The 24,940-nt window shown below is 37.0% G+C and overlaps 2 protein-coding genes across 2 annotated transcripts in view; both read left to right on the top strand.

Annotated features, from left to right (window-relative positions):
- The window catches only part of ndufs1 (NADH:ubiquinone oxidoreductase core subunit S1), a 56,936-nt gene extending 49,159 nt beyond the window's left edge, over nt 1–7,777 (top strand). Inside the window, exon 19 of the mRNA XM_066688639.1 lies at nt 7,392–7,777. Within this exon, the coding sequence (XP_066544736.1) occupies nt 7,392–7,483 (92 nt within the window). The 3' untranslated portion in view covers nt 7,484–7,777. The remainder of the gene's footprint in view (nt 1–7,391) is intronic.
- Nucleotides 7,778–10,232: 2,455 nt separating this feature from the next.
- ino80db (INO80 complex subunit Db) overlaps nt 10,233–24,940 on the top strand; it is a 57,951-nt gene continuing 43,243 nt past the window's right edge. The window contains exon 1 of the mRNA XM_066688540.1: nt 10,233–10,522. The gene's annotated coding sequence lies outside the window, so the exon portion shown is untranslated. The remainder of the gene's footprint in view (nt 10,523–24,940) is intronic.

Raw genomic sequence — 24,940 nt, forward strand, 5'->3', positions numbered from 1 at the left:
CCTCTTGCAGCCCTGGTGATTATGTTCAGAGGACATACAGTGAGGGAAAAAAGTATTTGATCCCCTGATGATTTTGTATGTTTGCCCACTGACAAAGAAATGATCAGCATTATAATTTTAATGGTAGGTGTATTTAAACACTGAAAGACAGAATAACAACAAAAAAATCCAGAAAAACGCATTTAAAAAAAGTTATAAATTGATTTGGATGTTAATGAGGGAAATAAGTATTTGATCCCCTATCAATCAGCAAGATTTCTGGCTCCCAGGTGTCTCTTATACAGGTAACGAGCTGAGATTAGGAGCACTCTCTTAAAGGGAGTGCTCCTAATCTCAGCTCGTTACCTGTATAAAAGACACCTGTCCACAGAAGCAACCAATCAATCAGATTCCAAACTCTCCACCATGGCCAAGACCAAAGAGCTGTCCAAGGATGTCAGGGACAAGATTGTAGACCTACACAAGGCTGAAATGGGCTACAAGACCATCCCCAAGCAGCTTGGTGAGAAGGTGACAACAGTTGGTGCGATTATTCGCAAATGGAAGAAATACAAAATAACTGTCAGTCTCCCTCGATCTGGGGCTCCATGCAAGGTCTCACCTCGTGAAGTTTCAATGATAATGAGAACGGTGAGGAATCAGCCCAGAACTACACGGGAGGATCTTGTTAATGTTCTCAAGGCAGCTGGGACCATAGTCACCAAGAAAACAATTGGTAACACACTACGCCGTGAAGGACTGAAATCCTGCAGCGCCCCCAAGGTCCCCCTGCTCAAGAAAGCACATGTACAGGCCCGTCTGAAGTTTGCCAATGAACATCTGAATGATTCAGAGGAGAACTGGGTGAAAGTGTTGTGGTCAGATGAGACCAAAATCGAGCTCTTTGGCATCAACTCAACTCACCGTGTTTGGAGGAGGGAGAATGACCCCAAGAACACCATCCCCACCGTCAAACATGTAGGTGGAAACATTATGCTTTGGGGGTGTTTTTCTGCTAAGGGGACAGGACAACTGCACCGCATCAAAGGGACGATGGACGGGGCCATGTACCGTCAAATCTTGGGTGAGAACCTCCTTCCCTCAGCCAGGGCATTGAAAATGGGTCGTGGATGGGTGTTCCAGCATGACAATGACCCAAAACACCCAGCCAAGGCAACAAAGGAGTGGCTCAAGAAGAAGCACATTAAGGTCCTGGAGTGGCCTAGCCAGTCTCCAGACCTTAATCCCATAGAAAATCTGTGGAGGGAGCTGAAGGTTCGAGTTGCCAAACGTCAGCCTCGAAACCTTAATGACTTGGAGAGGAGTGGGACAAAATCCCTCCTGAGTTGTGTGCAAACCTGGTGGCCAACTACAAGAAACGTCTGACCTCTGTGATTGCCAACAAGAATTTTGCCACCAAGTACTAAGTCGAAGGGGTCAAATACTTATTTCCCTCATTAACATGCTTTTTTGAAATGCGTTTTTCTGGATTTTTTTGTTGTTATTCTGTCTCTCACTGTTAAAATACACCTACCATTAAAATGATAGACTGATCATTTCTTTGTCAGTGGGCAAACGTACAAAATCAGCAGGGGATCAAATACTTTTTTCCCTCACTGTATCCCCTAGAACTACACAAGATGAGGTTAGCCCTGTGGGGAAACAAAACTGAAAATAAGTTTTGTTTTAAATTACCTTTGTTGTCATACCTTCACAGGATTCTATAAAACAAGAAACAGCATACTCTACATTGATAGTCTCCCTCCAACTGAACTCTGGCTTATCTTTCATAGCCCACCCTTTGTTCCAACAAAACTGTTCAATATTTAGACTTCCTGAGCCTTTAATTTAACAATATTCTAAATTAGCTAGGTGCTTCTCATTCTGCCCTTTGTCCTTGGTTCCATGGTTTCCATCCTACATATGTAGGAACTTCAAACCACACACTATCATTAACAACCTACACACACATATATACAGATGGGTGACAAATTAAAGGAAAAACCTGAATTAATGAATGGAGGAACATAATGAATGCAGATGCCTCCAAACAGTACTGTTGTTTGGTGTAGTGCATGATACAGTTAAGCAATTAACATCCTGTCATGTTGTGTGGAATGTATAAAAATGCTGAGCAGGCCCAGTTGACCTCAATTTTGGATCACGATGGCAAGAGGAAAGGATCTAAGTGACTTTGAAAGAGGGGTCATTATTAGGGCATGAATGGCAGGAGCTTCAGTCACAAAGACTGCTCAAATGGTTAGTGTTTAAATGGGAACAATGACTAAAGTTCCATCTGCATTTAGATCTATGGGAAAGACATCAGTAAACAGGGTTGGAAATTGTGTTCAAAACCGCACATTCGATGACCGTGATGCTCGTGTATTACTGCGATATGTAAGGAAAAACAGAAGAGCAACTCTTTCCCAGGTGACTGAGAATGTCAATACAGGACGTGATCATACTGTGTCAGCAAGAACAGTCCGTCGAGAACTACACAGAGAGGGATATTATAGTAGGGTTGCAGTGCATAAGCCCCTCATTACAAAGACAAATGCACATTTGAGAGTTCAGTGGTGCAAGAACCGTAGGCACTGGTCTACAGAGATGTGGAAAAAAGTGATGTGGTCAGATGAGTCATCCTTCACCATATTCTCGACAAGTGGTCCCCTCATTCAAAATCACTTAGATCCTTTCCTCTTGCCATCTTTATCCAAAATCAAGGTCAAGTTGCCTGCTCATCATTTGTATACATGCCATAGAGCGTAATAGTTTAACCTGTTTGGAGGCATCTGCATTTGTTATGTTTCTCCACTCATTTAGTCATGTTTTTCCTTTAATTTGTCACCCGTGCGTGTGCGTGCTTGTGTGTGCGAATCATGTAATTTGGCCAAACTATTGCAAACACCTGTAATTCTAGCAGAATGTCTGAAGTAATCCCAAGGAAATCCTTTTGAACATTAGCAAGTTTGGCTTTCAGGTGATAGCTCAAACTTGATGTGCTTCTATGAGATCAAAGTTCACCATTACAGAGATTACACATCACTTTGTTTTTGTCCATTGACCATCTGAAGGTGTTTTAATATGGAAACAACCATTCATTAATCCGCCTTCCTTCTCCATCTATGTTTCAACTACAGTTGCACAGAACACTCAAAATAGAGAAACTCGATTAATTGCGTTAAATATGAATGCATTATTAGGGCTGTGCTGGTGACAGATTCTTAGTATCGATATACCATTGAGGAATTCACTATGGTGCTCGGTATTACCGGGGGGTCGCGGGGGCTTGGCGTTTTTTCCTAAAGACTTAATATGTAGGAGGACTCTTCTGTTTTATTGTTCAATCAAACAGTACTAATATAAAATAAAGTCAATATTATCAAAGACACAACACAAACAGAATAAAATAAAGATTTCAAAGAACTATGTGCAAATTACATTGCTAATTGTTTTTTTAAGTGTTATAAAGCTTAATTCAAAAAGTTAATTCACTTTTTAGATTCAAATAAATATTTTAAAGAACTATATATAAATCAATCATTTTCAGTGTTGCTGTTGTTGTTTTTAAGTGTTACAAACTTGTGTTTTCAGTTATGTTGTATGTGGAGGTTCCTGCCAAAAATACCAACATATTGACTTGGCTTTAACGATGATCGCTTCAGAGTTGCAATGTTTCCCCATTCATTTTTTAAAACAATTCTTTAATGGAACCTAACGTATCATCAATTTGTCATACACTTGTCATCATGAGCTTTTCACCACCAGGGACAATCCATCACCAATAATGAATCAACAACAATAGGTTGCCATCAACAAATTATGATCAACAAATTTTCTCAGTATTTAAGCTGTGATAAAAACAAATAGTGCAATAATGAGTAACACATACAGTACATATTCACTTAGAAATTATACTAACACAATCCTAATAAGTAACAGATACAGTACGTATTCAGTTAAGACCATAAGAAAGTTTACAAACGAGAGGAGGCCATTCGACCCATCGTGCTTGTTTGGTGTCCATTAGCAACTAAGGAATCCAAGGATCCTATCCAGTCTATTTTTGAATGTTCCCAAATTGTCCCTTCTACCACATCGCTGGGGAGTTTGTTCCAGATTGTGATAACTCTCTGTGTGAAGAAGTGTCTCCTGTTTTCCGTCTTGAATGCCTTGAAGCCCAATTTCCCCGGGTCAGTAGCTACATAAATAATACCGGGTCACTTTACTGTCTCGATTGATTTAGGTCGAATACTAACCAATTTAACACTTTACAGGTAAATAACAGGACTTTCAAATAATTTCAATATTGCAATGGGAGCCAGCGAAGAGATGTATATGTAAAAAAGAAAAGAAAAAAAATCTGCAGCTAAAGATTTGAGATTAAACTGTTTGAACTGTCTGCAAGTACTGAATTACAGTAATGAAGTCTATATGTGATGAAAGCATGTAATAATGTCACTGTAAACTGATATTTCAGAGCTGAATGAATGCTGTTCATTTTAAAAGTGCGTATTAAGAGAGGTCTGGATTGAAGATACCACGTAAGTTATGTTATGATGTTTTAGGACTAAAGCTGTCAGCATTAAGGCCAGATATTATTGCAGTGCCAGTATGTTTTTATTTTATTTTTTTTTTGGGCCAAATTTTAAAAATTCAGATTTATCGGAATTCTGTATAAGAAAGCTTTGTTATCCATTTTGTTTTCCTCTCTCAGAGGCACTGAAACTGTTTTGTTTTTATTGATAGTGTCATAAGACTTCATGGATAAATACAGCTGTGCATTGTCAACATAATAGTGAAATTTGAAAATGTTCCTAATATATAGTGAGAAGAGCATTGGTCTGAGGACAGAGATCTGTGGCACTCCACACTTAACCTCAGATAGATGTGCGTTTGTTTGTGTTTTTTTCCATTTATCGTCACATATTGAAATCTGTTTGTCAGATAGGATTTAATCCAACCCAGAACAAGACTTGAAAAGCCAACTACGTTTTTGAGGTGGTCTATCAGGTGGATAGTGTCAAAGGCAGCACTTAAGGCTAAAAGAATAATAGTTGTGTTTCCTACTTTGGAGGACAGAAGTACACTATTAACTACTTTAGTTAAGTCTGCTTCAGTATTGTGCTCAGGGTGAAAACCTGATTTTTGGTATTTTTCATAAGTATTATGACTGCACTTGAGTTGCAATTACTTTCTCTTACACTTTGGAAATGAATAGAAGACTTGTAATAGGTCTATAGTAATTTTGGTTTCTTAAGGAGTGGTTTAACTAAGCATATTTTAATGAATCGGGTCACAAGTACAGATATGATGATCAGTCACCTCAGGCAGCAGAATTCTTGCTCTCTCTTCCACAGCTCTCTCACTCTCTTGCTTTCCACCCAGCTCCTATTTCATGCAACACAGGTATGGCTGCATGCTGGTTTTATGCAGGCACTGGCCAATCACGAGAGCCTTACAGGTCAGGTGCTTGCCAGAGCCGTTTCATCCCCAGGGCTTCTGGACAATGTAGTGCTTTCCCAGTATGGTATTTAGTGCCCCTCCTAGAATCATTTTAACAGTAGGTAAATGATCGAGTGGTTTTGAAATGTGTGACAAATGGCAGAATTATAGCTGCCTACCAGTTGTTCTATAGCAGGGGTGTCATAAACTTTTTTTTTCAAAGGGCCAGATCTGAAAGGTTGAGTATTTTCAGGGGCCGCATACAAATCAAAGCAAATAATTACTCATTATATTCATGTACAATCACTTGAATGAATGTATATAAAACATTTAGAACCTGCTCACAGATACAATAACAGTATACACTGTATCTGAGATGAGGTGAATCGAGTATGAAATCAAATAAAGAGTACGTATAGGCCTACATAAAAAAAGTTGTTTCCATATTGGCATGCCACATTACAGTGCCAAAATAGTAATGTAATTAAGAGCCTATTAATCACAGCATCATAATCATTATAGAATACTAAAAAACAGGCAAAAGATTCATCCTCATTTATAGCCTGATCAAATCATAAGGCTTGTCTTGGGGTAATTGACCCACTGGTGTCACAACTAATGTGAGCAGTGAAGCTGTGACTTGGTGCCAAGTGTGTCATTCAGGTGAAAATGTGATCGTTGTCAGTCGCTGAATGTCACAGATGGGAGTCAGTCAACTTTTTTTTTAAAAATTCTCAGGCGACTTTTGTTCAGGGTTGTGAGAGAAAATGTCTGCTCACAAATAACTGAGCATCCTCTTTGTATGGGGTCTTCAATGAAGGAACCTGCTCTGTTGGCAATTGTGAAGCATGTCAACGCACTGCATGTCTATCAATTGCTGAAAATGTAACCTGGATAATGTTTTCACTTCAAACCACAATGGAATAAATAAATAAATATCTAAATACATAGATACATATGTGCTAATATTAGGCTACATAAATCTACCTATCATCATCATCATCATCATCATCATCATCATCATCGTAATAGTACTAATAATGCTATTTCTTCAATCTAGCATGTGTAAGCAGGGCAATTATTCTATTATGTATTTTTAAATCATATTCAAATATAAGATTATGCCATGCAGTACAATTGGAAAATATAACAATTAGCCTATTAATAATAATAATAATAATAATAATAATAATATGTTATATAGGTAGGTATGCAACATAATATTAGCACATATACATCTGATCGTGTTTTATGTAATAGAAATGTACATTGGAACAACGAAAATGGAAATGCAGTACATACAGTTGTTAATGCAAGTATTTATTCAATGCAAAATGTAAATAAATAAAACTATGTTTTACTTATATTCCACTGTTTCAAGGTGAAGATCTTCCAGCAGATTGCCTGCTTGCATAACGTTTCCAAACCTCCAATATTATCTTTTACGGATCTCTTGTGTATAATATTTCTAATAATATGTCACAGGCTCTCTGACTGGTTACTTGCCTTTAGGAGGAAGGACATATATGAAGTGCCTGATTGGGTAATTTATTCAGAATTCCAGCCTTCTGCACTGTCAGTGTTTAGTCCCGCCTCCATGAAGTAAATTACCCAGTCAGGCACGTCAAATATGTCCTGCTTCCTATAGAGAACCAATCATATGTCAGAATACAGCAATGCCTAAACGTTAGCCTTTTGACGTTGCTCTAGTGAGACTGGGTTGTGCAGTGACACTAGTGATTCTGTTGTAGGCTGTAGTCTAACCTTACCACTTAGGGAGGAAAATTCTCAAGGGGGCCACATTTAACTTTAATTTACAGACCATGTCACAGGCCGTTTATAAATTCTAAATGGGCCGCATCTGGCCCACGGGCCGTAGTTTGGACACCCCTGTTCTACAGGGATCAAAATCAGACGTCGATCCTTTTTAAATTATTTCCTCTAACACTTGTTTCTTTTTCCCACAGACCCAATCAGTAGAGCATCACAGACCATGGCAAAGTGTGTTAAAGCAGTGAAGGAAGGAGCACAGGCAATTGAAGAACCGTCCATCTGCTAGAACCCAACTTTGCAGAGACTCCTCTTTGTCTACCACACACTTATTTAACTCATCAGGCCCTGTAGCACCTATCCTGTTGTTACCTTGTAGCCTGGGATCCAGGCTTGATATTATCAGTGCATTTTAGAACAGCTGTGTGAAATGTACTGTGTTATAGCACTCTACCTGATTTAAAAACTGTAAATTTAACTACATTTGAGTGTTGAGAACTGTGGGGAATACACAATATTTCGAGTTTGATAGTGGAATCCTTTAAAAAATGTAACACAAATAAATAAATAAATACTTATCTTATTATAAGCCTTTTTTTGTTATTTTGTTGTTAGTCTCCATGTGTGTTTTAGGATTACTCGGATGTTTTCCACACACACACAATATATATATATATATATATATATATATATATATATATATGTATATGTTCACCACAGACATTATGAAATCAATTTAAAAATCAGTTAAAATGGGATGTTAGGGTTAAATAGCCTGATAGGAATAAGATAGATAGATAGATATTATTACCAGTATTTCTATCTATCTATATCTATAGATATAGATAGATATTATTACCAGTATTTCTATCTATATATATCTATAGATATAGATAGATATTATTACCAGTATTTCTATCTTATTCCTATCAGGCTATTTAACCCTAACATCCCATTTTAACTGATTTTTAAATTGATTTCATAATGTCTGTGGTGAACAAGAGAAAGTTGTTTCAGATGGATGGGTGTGAGCTACCTGCTGAGAGTGATGTCACACAAACTCCTCACTAGACTACTGGAAGCAAACTGAATGAGACCAATTTAGACATTGAACAGTTTATCATTCTTTAATACGTTTTGTGTAGAGCTACAAGATGTGAAGCAAACAAACAACATATAATTCTAACAAAAAAAATTGTTGTGATTTTATTTTTATTTTTTGTAGACCTTGCTGAAAAATGTATGCAGTTCACTGCACATTGACACAAACCACAAGCTCTCAAAAATACTTTTTCTGTGTAGAGTTTTCTGAGTAATGTCTTCATTGTGTTACCTTTTTTTACAAGTATTACACTGATTGGAACTGATGATAATTAAAATATAATGGGTGAATTATTGAGTTGTAGGCCCCCCCAAAAAGTCAACATAATTCTGTTGAAAGACGCACGTAATACTATATAAATATTTTAAAAAATAAATGAGTAAATTGTGACTTTATTTTCCTTTGTGTGTATTATTAAATACTATGTATGACATCACAAAACAGCTGCCCCATAGTGAAACACTAACTTATTTGAAGGCAAATACCAATTCGCCATACTGCTAGAAGACCTGACCCCTAGTGCATTAATAACAGTTGAGATTTGTTTTACTGTTCAACTTTTATATAGTGAAATATTTGAGGTTATGGAATGACAATGTTAATTCTGGAATCAAATTAGGGCACAACGTTCAACACAAATAGATGAGAATGTTACAGAGCCAAATGTTTGCAGAAGTTATGGCATTTTTCCTTAAATCTTTAAATAAATAAAAATCATATTGGTGGCTTCATCTATGTACATAATTGGCTTTGTGACCATCTTGTGTAATCTTTATTCATCTTGTTTGGAGACATGTATAAAATAGATCTTACCAAGTAAGCCTCATAACAAACTTTTTACAGGCAACTGCAGCTCCATGCTATATTGCTGCCAAACCAACTCCCAACATTATCCCTGTAGTTACACCAAACTTGTCCATTTTTTCATAACCCCTAAACAGGATTTTCAAAAAGCCAGTTGAAGATCTATGGAGTAGGCATTCTAACCACTTTATCCTTTTTATGTTGATGGTGACGTTCTAACTTCCAAAGACTTCCAAAACATTATGCTTTAGTTATACTTTATTATTTTTAATTATTTTATTTCTTAGCTGAAGCCCTTATCCAGGGTGAATTAAAAATGTGGTATTAAAATGGTCCCAAAAACAATCCCACATAATAACTTATTTCACTTAATATTTAAGTTATCCTACTCAAGATTGGTTGCACCTGATATAAGATGGGATGTCTAAGCATTTGAATTACTTGGAGGTAAACAACAGCCTGAATTGTTTCCCATTCAAAACTCAGGTTGTAGACAGACATACTATTATACACCACTTGGGGGACTTAATTTGAGAAGAGTATTCCTGTCTGGATGATACTATGTGAAGAGACAACTAGCTGTCTAGTAAATATTAAAAACAAATTAACCATTAAATACGTATACAAAATTAATGTTGAACTTTTTCTTAAATTTTGTAATTAACATGGTCAGAGTAGCCTGGTACCCATTACAATGTGTAAACAGCATAAAGAAAAATGAATTCATTCTGAAATGTAACTATCATAAAAAACTGATTTTGTGTTTAGATGTCAAGAACAAAAAAACGTATCATGAAAATACTAAATGTAATATATTATATGGCTTACAATCAAATAAGTATGGGTATTTTAATTTAAAAAAATCTAACCTAATACTTTTATTTAATATTTTATGGGAGAACTATGAGAAGACTTCAGTTTAAAACAGCACCCATAATGCAAGCTCCATAGGGAACATATACTTCATTTGATTATTTAAGTTGTAATCGTGCAATTCGAAGCGGACCATAACACAGGAACATTTAAAATATGACCATATTTTAAATCCCTAATACGTTTATATATCTAAACATTCTTTCTTTTCAATATAAAACAAACTTAAAATTTCCAATATGGTAGGAGAGGTTGTTGTTGTGCAGTCGGTTGTTGTCATGTCCCCCAAGTGCCTGTAGTGGTGCTGTAAGGAGAGTCTGCTGCTGATTAAAGTAAAAGCCCCAGCAGCTCTTTACTGCTATTTTTTGCTATAGATAAACTACATTTTTATGTATCAGGGATTCATACAAAATTAAATACGGAAACAAAAACAGACAGTACCGTTAAAAAACGCGAAAAACAGTCTGTAAGGAGCCCAACGGATTGAAATAGGAATTTCCATACTCTCTATCCGGAGTGAATATCAGATCCAGCAAATAGCAGCTGAAGGTAAGCGGAACTTCTTTGCAGCCTTGAGCTCGAGTGGAAGAGTAAGCCAGGCTATTGTGCAAGATAAGCCCGTCGCTGCTGCTAACTGAGGTCGGGAAATACAAGGTCTGGCAGGCCGGTATTAGCAGTTTGTAATTACGTAGTATTTAATTTTTTCTGGGGGACTTTATGCGTAATCTACTCTGCAGTATCTACTGTGTCATATATCCAAGTTTCACCGTGACGGCAGCGACTTAAAGTGGTTTAAAAAATATTTTTACGTGATGTTTTGTTTTGTAGGCCCGTTAACGTAGGCCTAGCAGCGCCTCTCTTTGTTTGAAACGATATTTTAAATGTTTGCATATATATTTGTGTGTATTATATCGCATATATATATATATATATATATATATGTTTATATACACTTACATAATTACATTAATCTATCCAAATATTTAAATATGACAAGTTTTATTAAACGTGATAAGCGATACAAATGTTAAATTTTTGTAAGCATTTTATTTTAGTAGTTTGTTTCAATGTATATGTAGTTCCGTTTCCTGGGAACCTCTGCTAGTATTGTTTTGTTGTATATTCTTGAGGTTGTTGAAAGGCGCTCAAAATAATGTATATAATAAAAATGTTTTGTTTGCAGTGTGTTACAGATAGTTTATCATGACAAGTTAAACGCAGTTGTGCTATTTTTTAAGTTTCATTTTCACAGCACTAGCGAACTTTACGTTTACTGCTCAGTTTGTGTGGGACAGTGTTCTATAAAATTATATTCCTTGTTATTGCTTTTCTGAATTTAAACCACTGTACAACGTGTTTTATAATTACTATTTATAAAAAATTATAAAAACGAGTTGGATAATGAACACCAATGTTAGATAGCCAAATTATTTATCAACGTGGAAGTGTATGGTTTATGGTGTGCTGAAGTTTATGTATTAGCCAACGCTTAATAGAATGACCATAATAAACAATAATATTCCAACTCAATGCTTATATCGATCTTAAGACTCATGAATTTTCTCAAGTGATTTCTGGGATCATTAGGTTTACCACGTTCTGGATATAGATCGGGAGAAATCAACACAGCAAGCAGCACCAATAACTTAAATAACTTTTAGAGCAGAATGATTCTTCTCAATAATTCTAGACACATTGGTGTGTGTATGATTGCAGTGATTCAAGAAATGTCTTTCTAATGCAGACACTTCTGCAGTACAGAATTAACGCTGCATTCAGCACTGGATACTCAAGAAATTGAGGGAAGTTGCTTTTGATACTCAGGCGCAAGGTGCGATACTAAGTAGTTTGTAGGTGTTTATTTTTTTTAACGCGGATAAAGATGGCCAACTATACCCCCGTTCCAGATCAGCAGATTATTCCCACAGGAAAAAAATATATAATTATCGCACAATAAATCACACTATGATTTATAATTATTTTTTGGTCGTGCATTTGTATTCAGGCAACCGATTATACTATTCTATATACTCACTTTATTATGTGGCAATCGCCCTTGCTGGAAGAATCAGCTGTTACTGTTGCTATAGTTACTTATACAGATTTATTGTGTTATAGTCACTTTCCACTGCATCGATCTCACTAGTATAATGTAAAGTAGGAGTGGCCAAGAAAATAGCCACAACACTGAGTTATATTTTGTAACTAAAGGACCAAGTATTTATTTTACCAGTAGTCATCAATGGTATTAATGGTAGCAGTTCAAGAGACATTGTGGGTCTACGTTTTATCAACTTGTAACTTTGTAATGGTTAATTGCTCTTCACATTCTGCAAGAGGTCAGTTAGTGCAGTATTAGACCAATGTTTTTTCTATGGCAGTACAGTTGCAGAGTTTAAGATGTATTTTATTATTATATTTAATTGAAGATACCCTTTCCAGGCCGACAATCTAAAGTACCTTCCTCAAGGGTGCAACAGCCAGGGACTGAACCCACAACCCTCTGTCCAGAGCCCTAACTACTCCACACTGTTCCCTAAGTCTGGAAAGCTTTGTCTGTACTGTATGTTATCATTCTATTTGAGTTCTAACAAGCTGCAAAATAATGAAATCTTTGATATCGCCAACTTTACAGTTGATGTATTTAATGCATCTTCGGTTACTGTTTGATTAAGGTGTTATTCCTTGCCATTAAAGTATAATGAAGCATAGGACAGACAGCATTCAAGGTAGGGTACATGTCAGTTCCATTAATTAAACTCCAATACAGTTCACGCTACACATTAATTTCTTCTCTAGACCAATTCATTAAAAAAAATTGCAGTTAATCTCCAATTCAATTAAATCCCCAAATCAGTTCCCTTTGTACATTAATTCCTTCAATTAAATTCCTTCTGCGGATCAATTCTTACAAATCCAGTTCCATCCCATTGTTCTAACTTCAATATCAGTGCTTTAAGGGCTGTCTAATTAAGAACATAATAAAGTTTACAAATGAGAGGTGTCCATTCAACCCATTGTGTACGTTTGGTGTCCATGAATAACCAAATGGTACATGGATCCTATCCAGTCTATTTTTTAATGTTCCTAAATTTTCAGCTTCAACCACATCGCTGGGAGTTTGTTCCAGATTGTGACAACTCTCTGAGTGAAGAAGTGTCTCCTGTTTTCTGTCTTGAATGCCTTGAACCCCAATTTCCATTTGTGTCCCCGGGACCGTGTGTCCCTGGTGATCTGGAAAAGCTCCTCTGGTTTGATGTGGTCAATGACTTTCAGGATTTTGAAGACTTGAATCAAGTCCTCACGTGGTCTCCTCTGTTCCAGGATGAAAAGGTTCAGTTCCCTCAGTCTCTCAGTAGGACATTCCCTTCAGACCTGGAATAAGTCTGGTTGCTCTCTCTGAACTGCCTCTAGAGCAGCGAAATCTTTCTTGAAGTGTGGAGCCCAGAACTGTACACAGTATTCCAGTCTTTGTGGGCAGTCACTTGCAGAAGATACTTATCAGTCATTTTTTTGTATTCAGCCAATCGTCTTCCTCATTTATCAAAGTAAGGCAGGAGAAGGAATGAAGAAGAGAGAGTGAATGTATTTCCTAATAATTTGTGTTGATGTTAATAAATCCGTAGTTTTGAGGTCCTTAATCAGGAAATGCAAATGTGTATGTACTGTGTATATATCCCATAACAACATAACACGAGTATTAGTAAATCACTAGAGGTCGACCGATAGTGGATTTTCAAAACCGATACCGATAACAATAATTAGGGTGGGGGAAAAAAGACGATTTCCAATTAATCAGCCGATTTATTTCTTTTTTCTTTTTTAATCAAGTGTATAAAATACATAGCACCAAATGTAAAATTGCAACAGTTTGAACTTTATTATTAGAAAAAATGTATGAACTAAAATAATGTATTAAAATAAATAACAAATAAAATAGATCAATGAAAAATAAATGACAAAATAATAAGTCCAAATTCTGGAAAATTGTGAAAATTGAATAACAAATTTGGGAATTAATTTATTGGAAAGTTTTTTAAACATTACCCTTTTTAGATTATTGATGAAAATAAACTACAAATAATTAATGCAATTCCAGTAATAACACACTTTGGGTTCTTTACTTATTTCTGAGATATAACGGTTAGCTGTAGAATGTGTAGATATGTAAATAAAGCTGTGGGTGCCTGAGAGGCACACAGAGGTGTGGTCAGCTGTGGCCTGAGGGCAGAGCTGCCACTCACCTGACTGACCCTCACTCTCACACACGCTCAGTCATGGCGGATGCGCTGGCTCTGCTAGAACGGAGACTCAAGACAGTATTTCACGCTTTCCATTTGTAGATTTATTATTATTATTATTATTATTATTATTATTATTTTGTAGAACCGCTTTATTTCTCAAAAAAATGCATAAAGGTGTAAACATAAAATAAACACATGACAGCACCACGCATTGTATTACTTTTATTTATAGATTTTCGTGTCACATTTACAAGTAATAAAGGCGGCTGCTGTTGTTTTTAGAACAGGATTAGCAAGGAAACATTAGAAAATAATTCTGGAATCATATTAGTGCGTCACCATGTACATACACGCCCAATGTTTGTAATCCACGCACTTGATTTACAACATAAATACGATTCAAAATAAATAATATAAACAAACAGGTATACAGAAATACGAATCTACAAATAAAAGACTTGTACAAATAACTCCATAGGAATTAGTAAAGATCCAAATGTAAAAAAAATGCCCTGATTTAAATGCCCACTCAACTACGACTTGAGTGTACAATAATAAAACATTTTTAAATGCAGCAAGTGTAATTCTTCACTACTAAACTACTTAAGGGACATAATACATTATATTTATTATATTTCTTAATCAAATAAAATGTATAATCTTCTTGGAAACGAGTTTTTCATTGGTAGAAAAAAAAATACAGTTGAGATGTTGCTGTCTGAAAGCTCTGAAATGTCTGCGTGTGTGTGCTTTTTTTGGATACGCGTACCACAGTTTGAAAACCGATGCTGGGATAGATGATTGCACTGACTCCTTTATTCCTAAGCAAAATTCACTACTACTGAGTTTAGGCAATATTATTCGTGCTATTTCAACTCGTTAACGTTGTAAGGCAAACCTGTCCGCTACAAACCCAACGACTTGCACGTCACGCGTCACACTCCTCACACACAGAGAGAAAGTAAGAGACAGAGAGAGAGATAGAGCTACAGGTGGCCGCCTAGTCCACACAAAACGCGACAGTCAGCACAGTTTCCAAATCGACCCTATTATTTAAATTATATTCAGACTCACCATTTACGTTTTCAAAGGAGCACAATCCGCAGGTTGTTGTGGTTGGATCGATCCATAATAATGTTAGCAATTTTACAATTTCCCAAATTACTTGGCTAGCTAGCGTTAGCTAACGTTAACTAATTTGGCTCAGACTACACTGCGTGGTAACGCCCGCCGATTTCACGCAGCAGTGACGCAAATGGAACTGGTTGGCGCTTATTCTGCTCGGTGATATTCTTGGTTGTTGCATGGTGGGGCTAAGGTGTGGCTGTAGCCCAACCAAGCCATACCCTGCCGCCACCCCTGGCGAGTGGGGGGGTGCTTGCAGATGGGGTTTAGCCTTGGCAAAAATGAGAGGGGTGCGGAGCATGAGTGCTTGTTAAGGCTGGTTTATACTTCTGCGTCTGCGTCTCTGCATACACGCGTTGGGCGTCGTACGCAAACGGTCGCACAGTTGTCTGCCAACATACTTGCACCTTTAGAGTGAAGCGTCCATAGGGTGCAGTGTCGCATTAACACATCGCCATCTACTGAAAACGAAACCCAATTTCTATGATGCACCTACGATTGTATGGATGTAAATTAACACTGTTAATGACATGTTATTTTATTATTATTACATGAACTATACGCACACACACATACACATTGCATCATGTATGTGCAGATCTCTATTGTCTTGCTATAGTTGGCTAGACACTTAACACTAGAACATACACTCACCTAAAGGATTATTAGGAACACCATACTAATACTGTGTTTGACCCCCTTTCGCCTTCAGAACTGCCTTAATTCTACGTGGCATTGATTCAACAAGGTGCTGAAAGCATTCTTTAGAAATGTTGGCCCATATTGATAGGATAGCATCTTGCAGTTGATGGAGATTTGTGGGATGCACATCCAGGGCACGAAGCTCCCGTTCCACCACATCCCAAAGATGCTCTATTGGGTTGAGATCTGGTGACTGTGGGGGCCAGTTTAGTACAGTGAACTCATTGTCATGTTCAAGAAACCAATTTGAAATGATTCGACCTTTGTGACATGGTGCATTATCCTGCTGGAAGTAGCCATCAGAGGATGGGTACATGGTGGTCATAAAGGGATGGACATGGTCAGAAACAATGCTCAGGTAGGCCGTGGCATTTAAACGATGCCCAATTGGCACTAAAGGGCCTAAAGTGTGCCAAGAAAACATCCCCCACACCATTACACCACCACCACCACCACCAGCAGCCTGCACAGTGGTAACAAGGCATGATGGATCCATGTTCTCATTCTGTTTACGCCAAATTCTGACTCTACCATCTGAATGTCTCAACAGAAATCGAGACTCATCAGACCAGGCAACATTTTTCCAGTCTTCAACTGTCCAATTTTGGTGAGCTTGTGCAAATTGTAGCCTCTTTTTCCTATTTGTAGTGGAGATGAGTGGTACCCGGTGGGGTCTTCTGCTGTTGTAGCCCATCCGCCTCAAGGTTGTACGTGTTGTGGCTTCACAAATGCTTTGCTGCATACCTCGGTTGTAACGAGTGGTTATTTCAGTCAAAGTTGCTCTTCTATCAGCTTGAATCAGTCGGCCCATTCTCCTCTGACCTCTAGCATCAACAAGGCATTTTCGCCCACAGGACTGCCGCATACTGGATGTTTTTCCCTTTTCACACCATTCTTTGTAAACCCTAGAAATGGTTGTGCGTGAAAATCCCAGTAACTGAGCAGATTGTGAAATACTCAGACCGGCCCGTCTGGCACCAACAACCATGCCACGCTCAAAATTGCTTAAATCACCTTTCTTTCCCATTCAGACATTCAGTTTGGAGTTCAGGAGATTGTCTTGACCAGGACCACACCCCTAAATGCATTGAAGCAACTGCCATGTGATTGGTTGGTTAGATAATTGCATTAATGAGAAATTGAACAGGTGTTCCTAATAATCCTTTAGGTGAGTGTACATGGGTTAGTGACGTATAAGCATTTTCAACAGGCCAATTTTAAAATACAAAAAATAAGAATATCTATTGCAATTGTTCAAACATTAAGAATGTTGTGTACACATAAATTCATATTACATTTTTAAATTAAGTGATTTTCGTTAGATAAGCTTGTATTTATGTACTCATCTTGCAGGCATAGTTTTCCGAAAAATCTGTGTGAAGAACAGCTTCAGATTCAGTTTGATTTTGTTTTAGGTCACAAAACTGTTCTGTTTGGTGGATCCAGTTGAATTGATGTATGGCTAAAGCTTCTAGCTTTTTGTTGAACAGCTCTTTTAAGTCTTGGATTGTCCCTGTGTATGTTTGTTTTAAAACATTTGCAAAGGTTTTCTCTCCGTTGGTTGAAGTTACCCGCTCCCATTGTTCCCAAGAAACCGCGTACCTACGCAGAAGTATAAATCGGCCTTTAGGGGTGTAATCTCTGCTTCATGTGAAGATTCCACACTATAGTACATTGTGTAACTACACCTCTACCCAGATATATTGCAAATTTGGATATAACGTGGTAAAGCAAAAATAAACACAAAGCCAAGCACATTTACACCATTTTCAAACTTTCACTCCAATCTTCATTGCATAGAAAAGTATTATGCAAGTCTTAGATATAACATTGACAGTTTAAATCCATTGATTATTTTACATCTTTTAGCTTCATTTTCTAAAACATTTTTAAGGATGTGTAATTAGAGCAGATTCATCTATATTGCGTGAAGTTGTTTGCTCTGAGGACCACATTATTAGGGGGTAGAGGGGTGCTACTAATTCAGCACTGAAATGTTAACTGGAGATAACAAAAAATCTATTGCAATAGAGAAATACAATTTCCCCCCGCTGCACATGTACCATATGATTCCTTTCTCCCAAAACACACACTGTTCCTTGTGTCATCATACTGTTCTTAGATCAACTTCACCCAAATACAAGTACAAATTCTTTATAAGAGAATTAGAGCTATAAAGAATGTTAAAATTCTTACCAATACATAATTTCACATATTAGTATTAATGAAAAGTATGTTAAAACAAATTACCTATACAATAATAATTATATTAGAATAATTATCTATAAAGAAGAGTGGAGTTCAGAAAATTATGGCTGTTAAATGGCTGCTACCATCCATATCTACTTTTCTGTTCAACATGTTGATTTTGAAAAATGTTAAGCTCGGTTTTGTTTAAAAATGATTCCCATTGTCTACAGTATTGTTTTTCAGACTTTTTGACATCACAAATCATGATTAGGCCTATATCATTCAAATGTATCTGGTTTCCTATGGTGTGACATTTAACATTGTGAAACAGATAATTAACCCATGCTTTGTTCAGTAAATTAATGCAATATAAAGCAACATAGCATAATAATAGGAAGAGTTTCTGATTAAGATACTCAATAGAAAAGTGTCTACAATGAGAGAAATGATCATGTTCAAGTTTCACATAGAAGACCTATATATATATATATTTTTTTTTTAGTAAACAAGTAATCTCACGTAATAAGGAATATAAGTGGTAGTTACACTTTGTCTAAAAACAATTGTTCTGTATGAATAAGAATGTCATACAATAGGAAATTTTATGGCCAATAATGGACTAGCCTAAATCGTGTAAAACTATAAATAAAAAGAAATTAGATCTAGAGTGGGCAAATGTGTAGACACAAATGAGACAGACTATAAAATCCAATAAAGGGTTATTTATTTATTTATTTATTTTTATTTATTTTTTCAGTTGGGACAGCATATGTAACTAAAAATGTACATGAGAATATCACCTTTACAACTGAATGGACTAGTGGTTAGGGCTCTGGACTCAGAACTGGAAGGTAGTGGGTTCAAATCCCAGGTGGGGCCAGGTACCCTTCACTTAGATTGCTCCATTAAAATGCCCAGCTGTATAAATGGGTACAAATGTAAGTCGCCCTGGATGAGAGTGTCTGCTAAATTTTGAGGTACCAGCATTCAGCAAAAGGGAAATCAAGGTGGAAGCAGCAGTGCGAACTTTGTCCTTAAACAACACATTACTGAATGAGTTAACCATGTCATCTGAGCAACACATTACAGATTACTTTTTAAGTATGAATGTGTGTTTAGTCCCTGTGATAGTTGTGTACTGCAGTAATAATAATTAAAAAAAAAACCGATTTGTTGTTGCACCCGCAATGATGAGTTGGGTCAACTGCTTGGAAACCCCTGCAAGCGTTCCACACTTCAGATGTCCCACATATCTAAATTAAAATATTTAATTTGCATACTGCCCATTACTTAAATAAAAGTTGTTGGATATAACCGAGTTCGAAACCGTCATGAAAAGCCCCTCAATTGATACTGTTATATCAGTATGCATTTGGACCAGATGAAATTTAAACAAAGTACAGTGCATCCGGAAAGTATTCACAGCGCTTCAATTTTTCCACATTTTGTTATGTTACAGCCTTACTCCAAAATGGATTAAATTCATTATTTTCCTCAACGTTTTACATACAATACCCCATAATGACAACGTGAAAGAAGTTTGAAATCTTTGCAAATGTATTAAAAAAAATAATCAAAAAAAGCACATGTACATAAGTATTCACTTCCAACTTCCAAAAGCTTGCAGAAAGCAGGATGTCTGCAAAGAAAATCTTATAATGTGGAAAATGGAAGTCATGTGGTTGTTATTTAAGTGGTTACACCTCAGTAAATTCAGACGGGTGACAAATTAAAGGAAAACCCTGAATAAATCAATGGAGGAACATAACAAATGCAGAGGCCTCCAAACAGGTGTACTGCATGATACAATTAAGCAATTAACATCCTATCATGTTCTGTGGCATGTATACAAATACTGAGCAGGCCCAGTTCACCTCAATTTTGGATCAAGGTGGCAAGAGGAAAGGATCTAGCCTTAGTGACTTTGAGAGAGCGGTCATTATTGGGGCACGAATGGCAGGAGCTTCATTGACAGACTGCTCAACTGGCTAGTATTTCAATAGGAACAGTGACTAAAGTTACATCTGCATCTATGGGAAAGACATTAGTAAAAGTAAATAGGGTTGCAAATTGTAGTCAAAAGCGCTCATTCGATGACTGTGATACTTGCGGGGGTCTGGAGGCTCTGTTATGCTGTGGGGGACATTTTCCTGGCATGGTTTGTGTCCACTTGTCCCCTTTGAGGGAAGGGTCCATGCAAATCATTACAAAGTTATTCTGAGTGATCACCTTTATCCTATGGTGAAACATTTCTATCCTGATGGGAGTGGTCTCTTCCAGGATGACAATGCCCCCAGCCACAGGGCACAAGGGCTTACTGAATGGTTTGATGAGTATGAAAATGATGTAAATCATATGCTATGGCCTTCGCAGTCACCAGATCTCAACCCAATTGAACAGCGCTCTCCACCACCATCATCTGTATCTTTTGGAAGAATGATGTTCCATCCCCCAGTAGAGTTTCAGAGACATGTAGAATCTATGCCAAGGCACATTGAAGCTGTTCTGTTCTGAGACACTTTATGTTGGTTTTTCCTTTAATTTGTCACCCGTTTGTATTTAAAATGATGATTTGATTTTTTTTTTTTTTTTTTTTTTTTTTAAATGATGTGTTGAAGAAGTAGCCCCATAAGTTACACTGTTCTTATTTGCTTCACAATCATTTCAAGTTAAAATCTAATTTGAATAGGAAAGCCTTTTCTTTTTGTATCTTTATTTCTTCATCTAGAAACTGTGTTTTAGTAGATTGTCAATACACCATTGTGTACCGTAGCTGTCATGAAAAAGGTTAAAACTATAGCAGCTGAAACATTGATTTAATCTGCAAGAAAGAGAGGTGTTTGGTTTGATTCTGTTATTGTGGGGGGGCTGAATGATGTCACTCCCTGAAGGAAAAAAAAAAAAAAGTTTGTATCTTCAAAACCAAAGCAGCACAAACGTTTATTTCACCGGCACAAAGGTAGCACAAGCGAATGATATGCAATTTATCATTTGTGCTGTTAGTTGGGGGGGCAACTTCAAGGAGCTTTCATTGAGACATTGGGACTTCATATATTTACCCGTCAGGTTGTCTTTTTTTTCCTCTTATGTGAAAGTTCTACTGAGTTATTAGACTATTTTGCACATTGCTTTATTTGCACATTATGATCTATGCTCGTTATTGCTTGCCTCTTTTTGCACAATGCGTATTTTTGCACAATATATTTATTGATTTGCCTCTTTTTGTACAACGCATATTTGCACATGAAATAGTGTGGATTATTATATGGGGTGTTGAAGAGCAATGCATTGCAGGGATAATGACTGTGTGCTATAGTAGTTCCAATCGGGCAGTAAGCAGTTTTATGCTATATTGTCTGACGAAGTCTTAGTTGCTGCAGTAATTGTGAGAAACAAAGGAATACTATAGTACACGTTTTGAGGGCAAAAGTGCAATATAAGAATGATACATTTTATGCTTTGAGAAAACAATGAATTTCATGTAATTGTATGTCTATATATCGGTTTGGTGTGATGTATATGCTGAAAGTGGGGTTAATGATGTTTAATCTGTGTGGAAAACTAACGTTAGACACTCCTATTGTATAGCTTAGTTAAAGTGCGTTGGAAATATTAATGAGGGTTGGTGGAAATGTTAACTGCTGAGTCCTAGTAACGGATTAATATTATTACTTAGAATTTTGATGAGCTAAGATGCACCCGAACTCATTAAAAACTTGTTAAATTCCGTTACAATTGGACTTCCTAATTCAGAACGCTTTGTTTGTATTACATCACACAACAATGATATTTGTACTGCAATCCCATACTGATGGAGAGAGGCTTGTCCTGCAGCTGCTACGTAATAATAATAACAATCATTTAATAAACAGTTCAGTAAATAATGTTTACAGTATTAAACTCTACGTTATTTATCAGTGATAACATTAAACATTTTTGCTGATCACAGATTCATCCTAGACAGTAGTAGTAATGATTCTAGTTACATGAATAGACATCTTATTACATTTTTCTGTTAAATTGGTGCAGTTATAAATGAGATTTACTAAAAGGATCAGTGAATTCCTTTGTTTCTGATGAGTTCATTTTTATTGTAGGCTACTAAATTTAGTTCCTGCTCTGATATGAGTGATGTTTATTCTAAGATTACTTAGATTTAAAAAGAAAAAAAAATACAATCTACTATCACCCACCACTATAAGAAATAATCAAGAAAAGTAACATATTGTCCTTCCAAACTTGTTTTTCTTCAATTTTGTATCTTATGGGGTTAGATGTAATTGTTTGTAGAGTGGTTATGAACATACAGGTTGAACTTGATTTCTTTTGTGGGAAAACATTAATGACTTTAAGATCATTTTGGATAGCTCCTGGTGAAATCATTTTAATGTTATTTATTTGTACTCTATCAATTGTTTTATACCTGATTGTACAGTGCTTATAGAGAGTTTCTTGAAAATCGCTTTATAAATATTATTAATCAAGCAAACCATTAAGGTATCATCTGAAAATTGGCAGATTTTTCAAGTTGCATAATCACTCAAACCACACCCCTGGAGACTCCAACTGTACTGTTTCAAAGGAAACACTGCTTCTCTGCAATGCAAAAGAAAATACAAGCACCAAAAATAGCTTCGATGACTGCTTTTTGCTTGGTTTTGTTTTTTTAATTTCACTCATTGTCATGTTTATCACACCACATGTCTATCTTACATCTAGTATAGGTTATTAATAGGGATTGGTATCGGCAATGATTTCCCGATTTGATTTGATTTAGAGTCGCAAGGTCCTGATTCTATTCTATTCTATTTTGATTCAATTTTATTTCGATTTCAATTTAATTTGTGAATAGTGATAAATATTTAGGGAACCCTCTAACTTATATAACATGGTAGATAAAGATTAATGTTATTGTCGGGGGTGCTTGAGGATCCGGTTTAGCTGTGGTGAAAGAGAGTGGGGGCGGAACATGTTTATTTTTGTTGTTGTTTCCTTCATGCATACAGTGAGGGAAAAAAGTATTTGATCCCCTGCTGACAAAGAAATTATCAGTCTATAATTTTAATGGTAGGTGTATTTTAACAGTGAGAGACAGAATAACAACAAATCCAGAAAAACGCATTTCAAAAAAGTTGATTTGCATGTTAATGAGGGAAATAAGTATTTGACCCCTTCGACTTAGTACTTGGTGGCAAAACCGTTGTTGGCAATCACAGAGGTCAGACGTTTCTTGTAGTTGGCCACCAGGTTTGCACACATCTCTGGAGGGATTTTGTCCCACTCCTCTATGCAGATCCTCTCCAAGTCATTAAGGTTGCGAGGCTGACGTTTGCTTCAGTTCCCTCCACAGATTTTCAATGGGATTAAGGTCTGGAGACTGGCTAGGCCACTCCAGGACCTTAATGTGCTTCTTCTTGAGCCACTCCTTTGTTGCCTTGGCTGTGTGTTTTGGGTCATTGTCATGCTGGAATACCCATCCACGACCCATTTTCAATGCCCTGGCTGAGGGAAGGAGGTTCTCACCCAAGATTTGACGGTACATGGCCCCGTCCATCGTCCCTTTGATGCGGTGCAGTTGTCCTGTCCCGTTAGCAGAAAAACACCCCCAAAGCATAATGTTTGCACCTCCATGTTTGATGGTGGGGATGGTGTTCTTGGGGTCACAGGCAGCATTCCCCCTCCTCCAAACACGGCGAGTTGAGTTGATGCCAAAGAGCTCGATTTTGGTCTCATCTGACCAAAACACTTTCACCCAGTTCTCCTCTGAATCATTCAGATTCGCCGGTACATGAGCTTTCTTGAGCAGGGGGACCTTGCAGGCGCTGCAGGATTTCAGTCCTTCACGGCGTAGTGTGTTACCACGGCGTAGTGTTGTTTTCTTGGTGACTATGGTCCCAGCTGGCTTGAGATCATTAACAAGATCCTCCTGTGTAGTTCTCGGCTGATTCCTCACCATTCTCATGATCATTGAAACTCCACGAGGTGAGATCTTGCATGGAGCCCCAGACCGAGGGATACTGACAGTTATTTTGTGTTTCTTCCATTTGCGAATAATCGCACCAACTGTTGTCACCTTCTCACCAAGCTGCTTGGCGATGGTCTTGTAGCCCATTCCAGCCTTGTGTAGGTCTACAGTCTTGTCCCTGACATCCTTGGACAGCTCCTTGGTCTTGGCCATGGTGGAGAGTTTGGAATCTGATTGATTGATTGCTTCTGTGGACAGGTGTCTTTTATACAGGTAACGAGCTGAGATAAGGAGCACTACCTTTAAGAGAGTGCTCCTAATCTGAGCTCGTTACCTGTATAAAAGACACCTGGGAGCCAGAAATCTTGCTGATTGATAGGGGATCAAATACTTATTTCCCTCATTAACATGCAAATCAATGTATAACTTTTTTGAAATGCGTTTTTCTGGATTTTTTTGTTGTTGTTCTGTCTCTCACTGTTAAAATACACCTACCATTAAAATTATAGACTGATCATTTCTTTGTCAGTGGGCAAATGTACAAAATCAGCAGGGGATCAAATACTTTTTTCCCTCACTGTATGTTTGGACAGGGAAAATGAGAGTGCATAGATTAATAAGATTGATCTCAGGATTTTAAGAATCAATATCCCAATTAATCGTAAAAACTATATTTTTACCCAGCCCTAGTTAATAATGAGTTATAATGAAAACAGTTCAGACTACTGTGGTCAAGGAAAA

The sequence above is a fragment of the Amia ocellicauda genome, chromosome 16 (genome assembly GCF_036373705.1).
Source record: "Amia ocellicauda isolate fAmiCal2 chromosome 16, fAmiCal2.hap1, whole genome shotgun sequence".
Classification (NCBI taxonomy): Eukaryota; Metazoa; Chordata; class Actinopteri; order Amiiformes; family Amiidae; genus Amia; species Amia ocellicauda.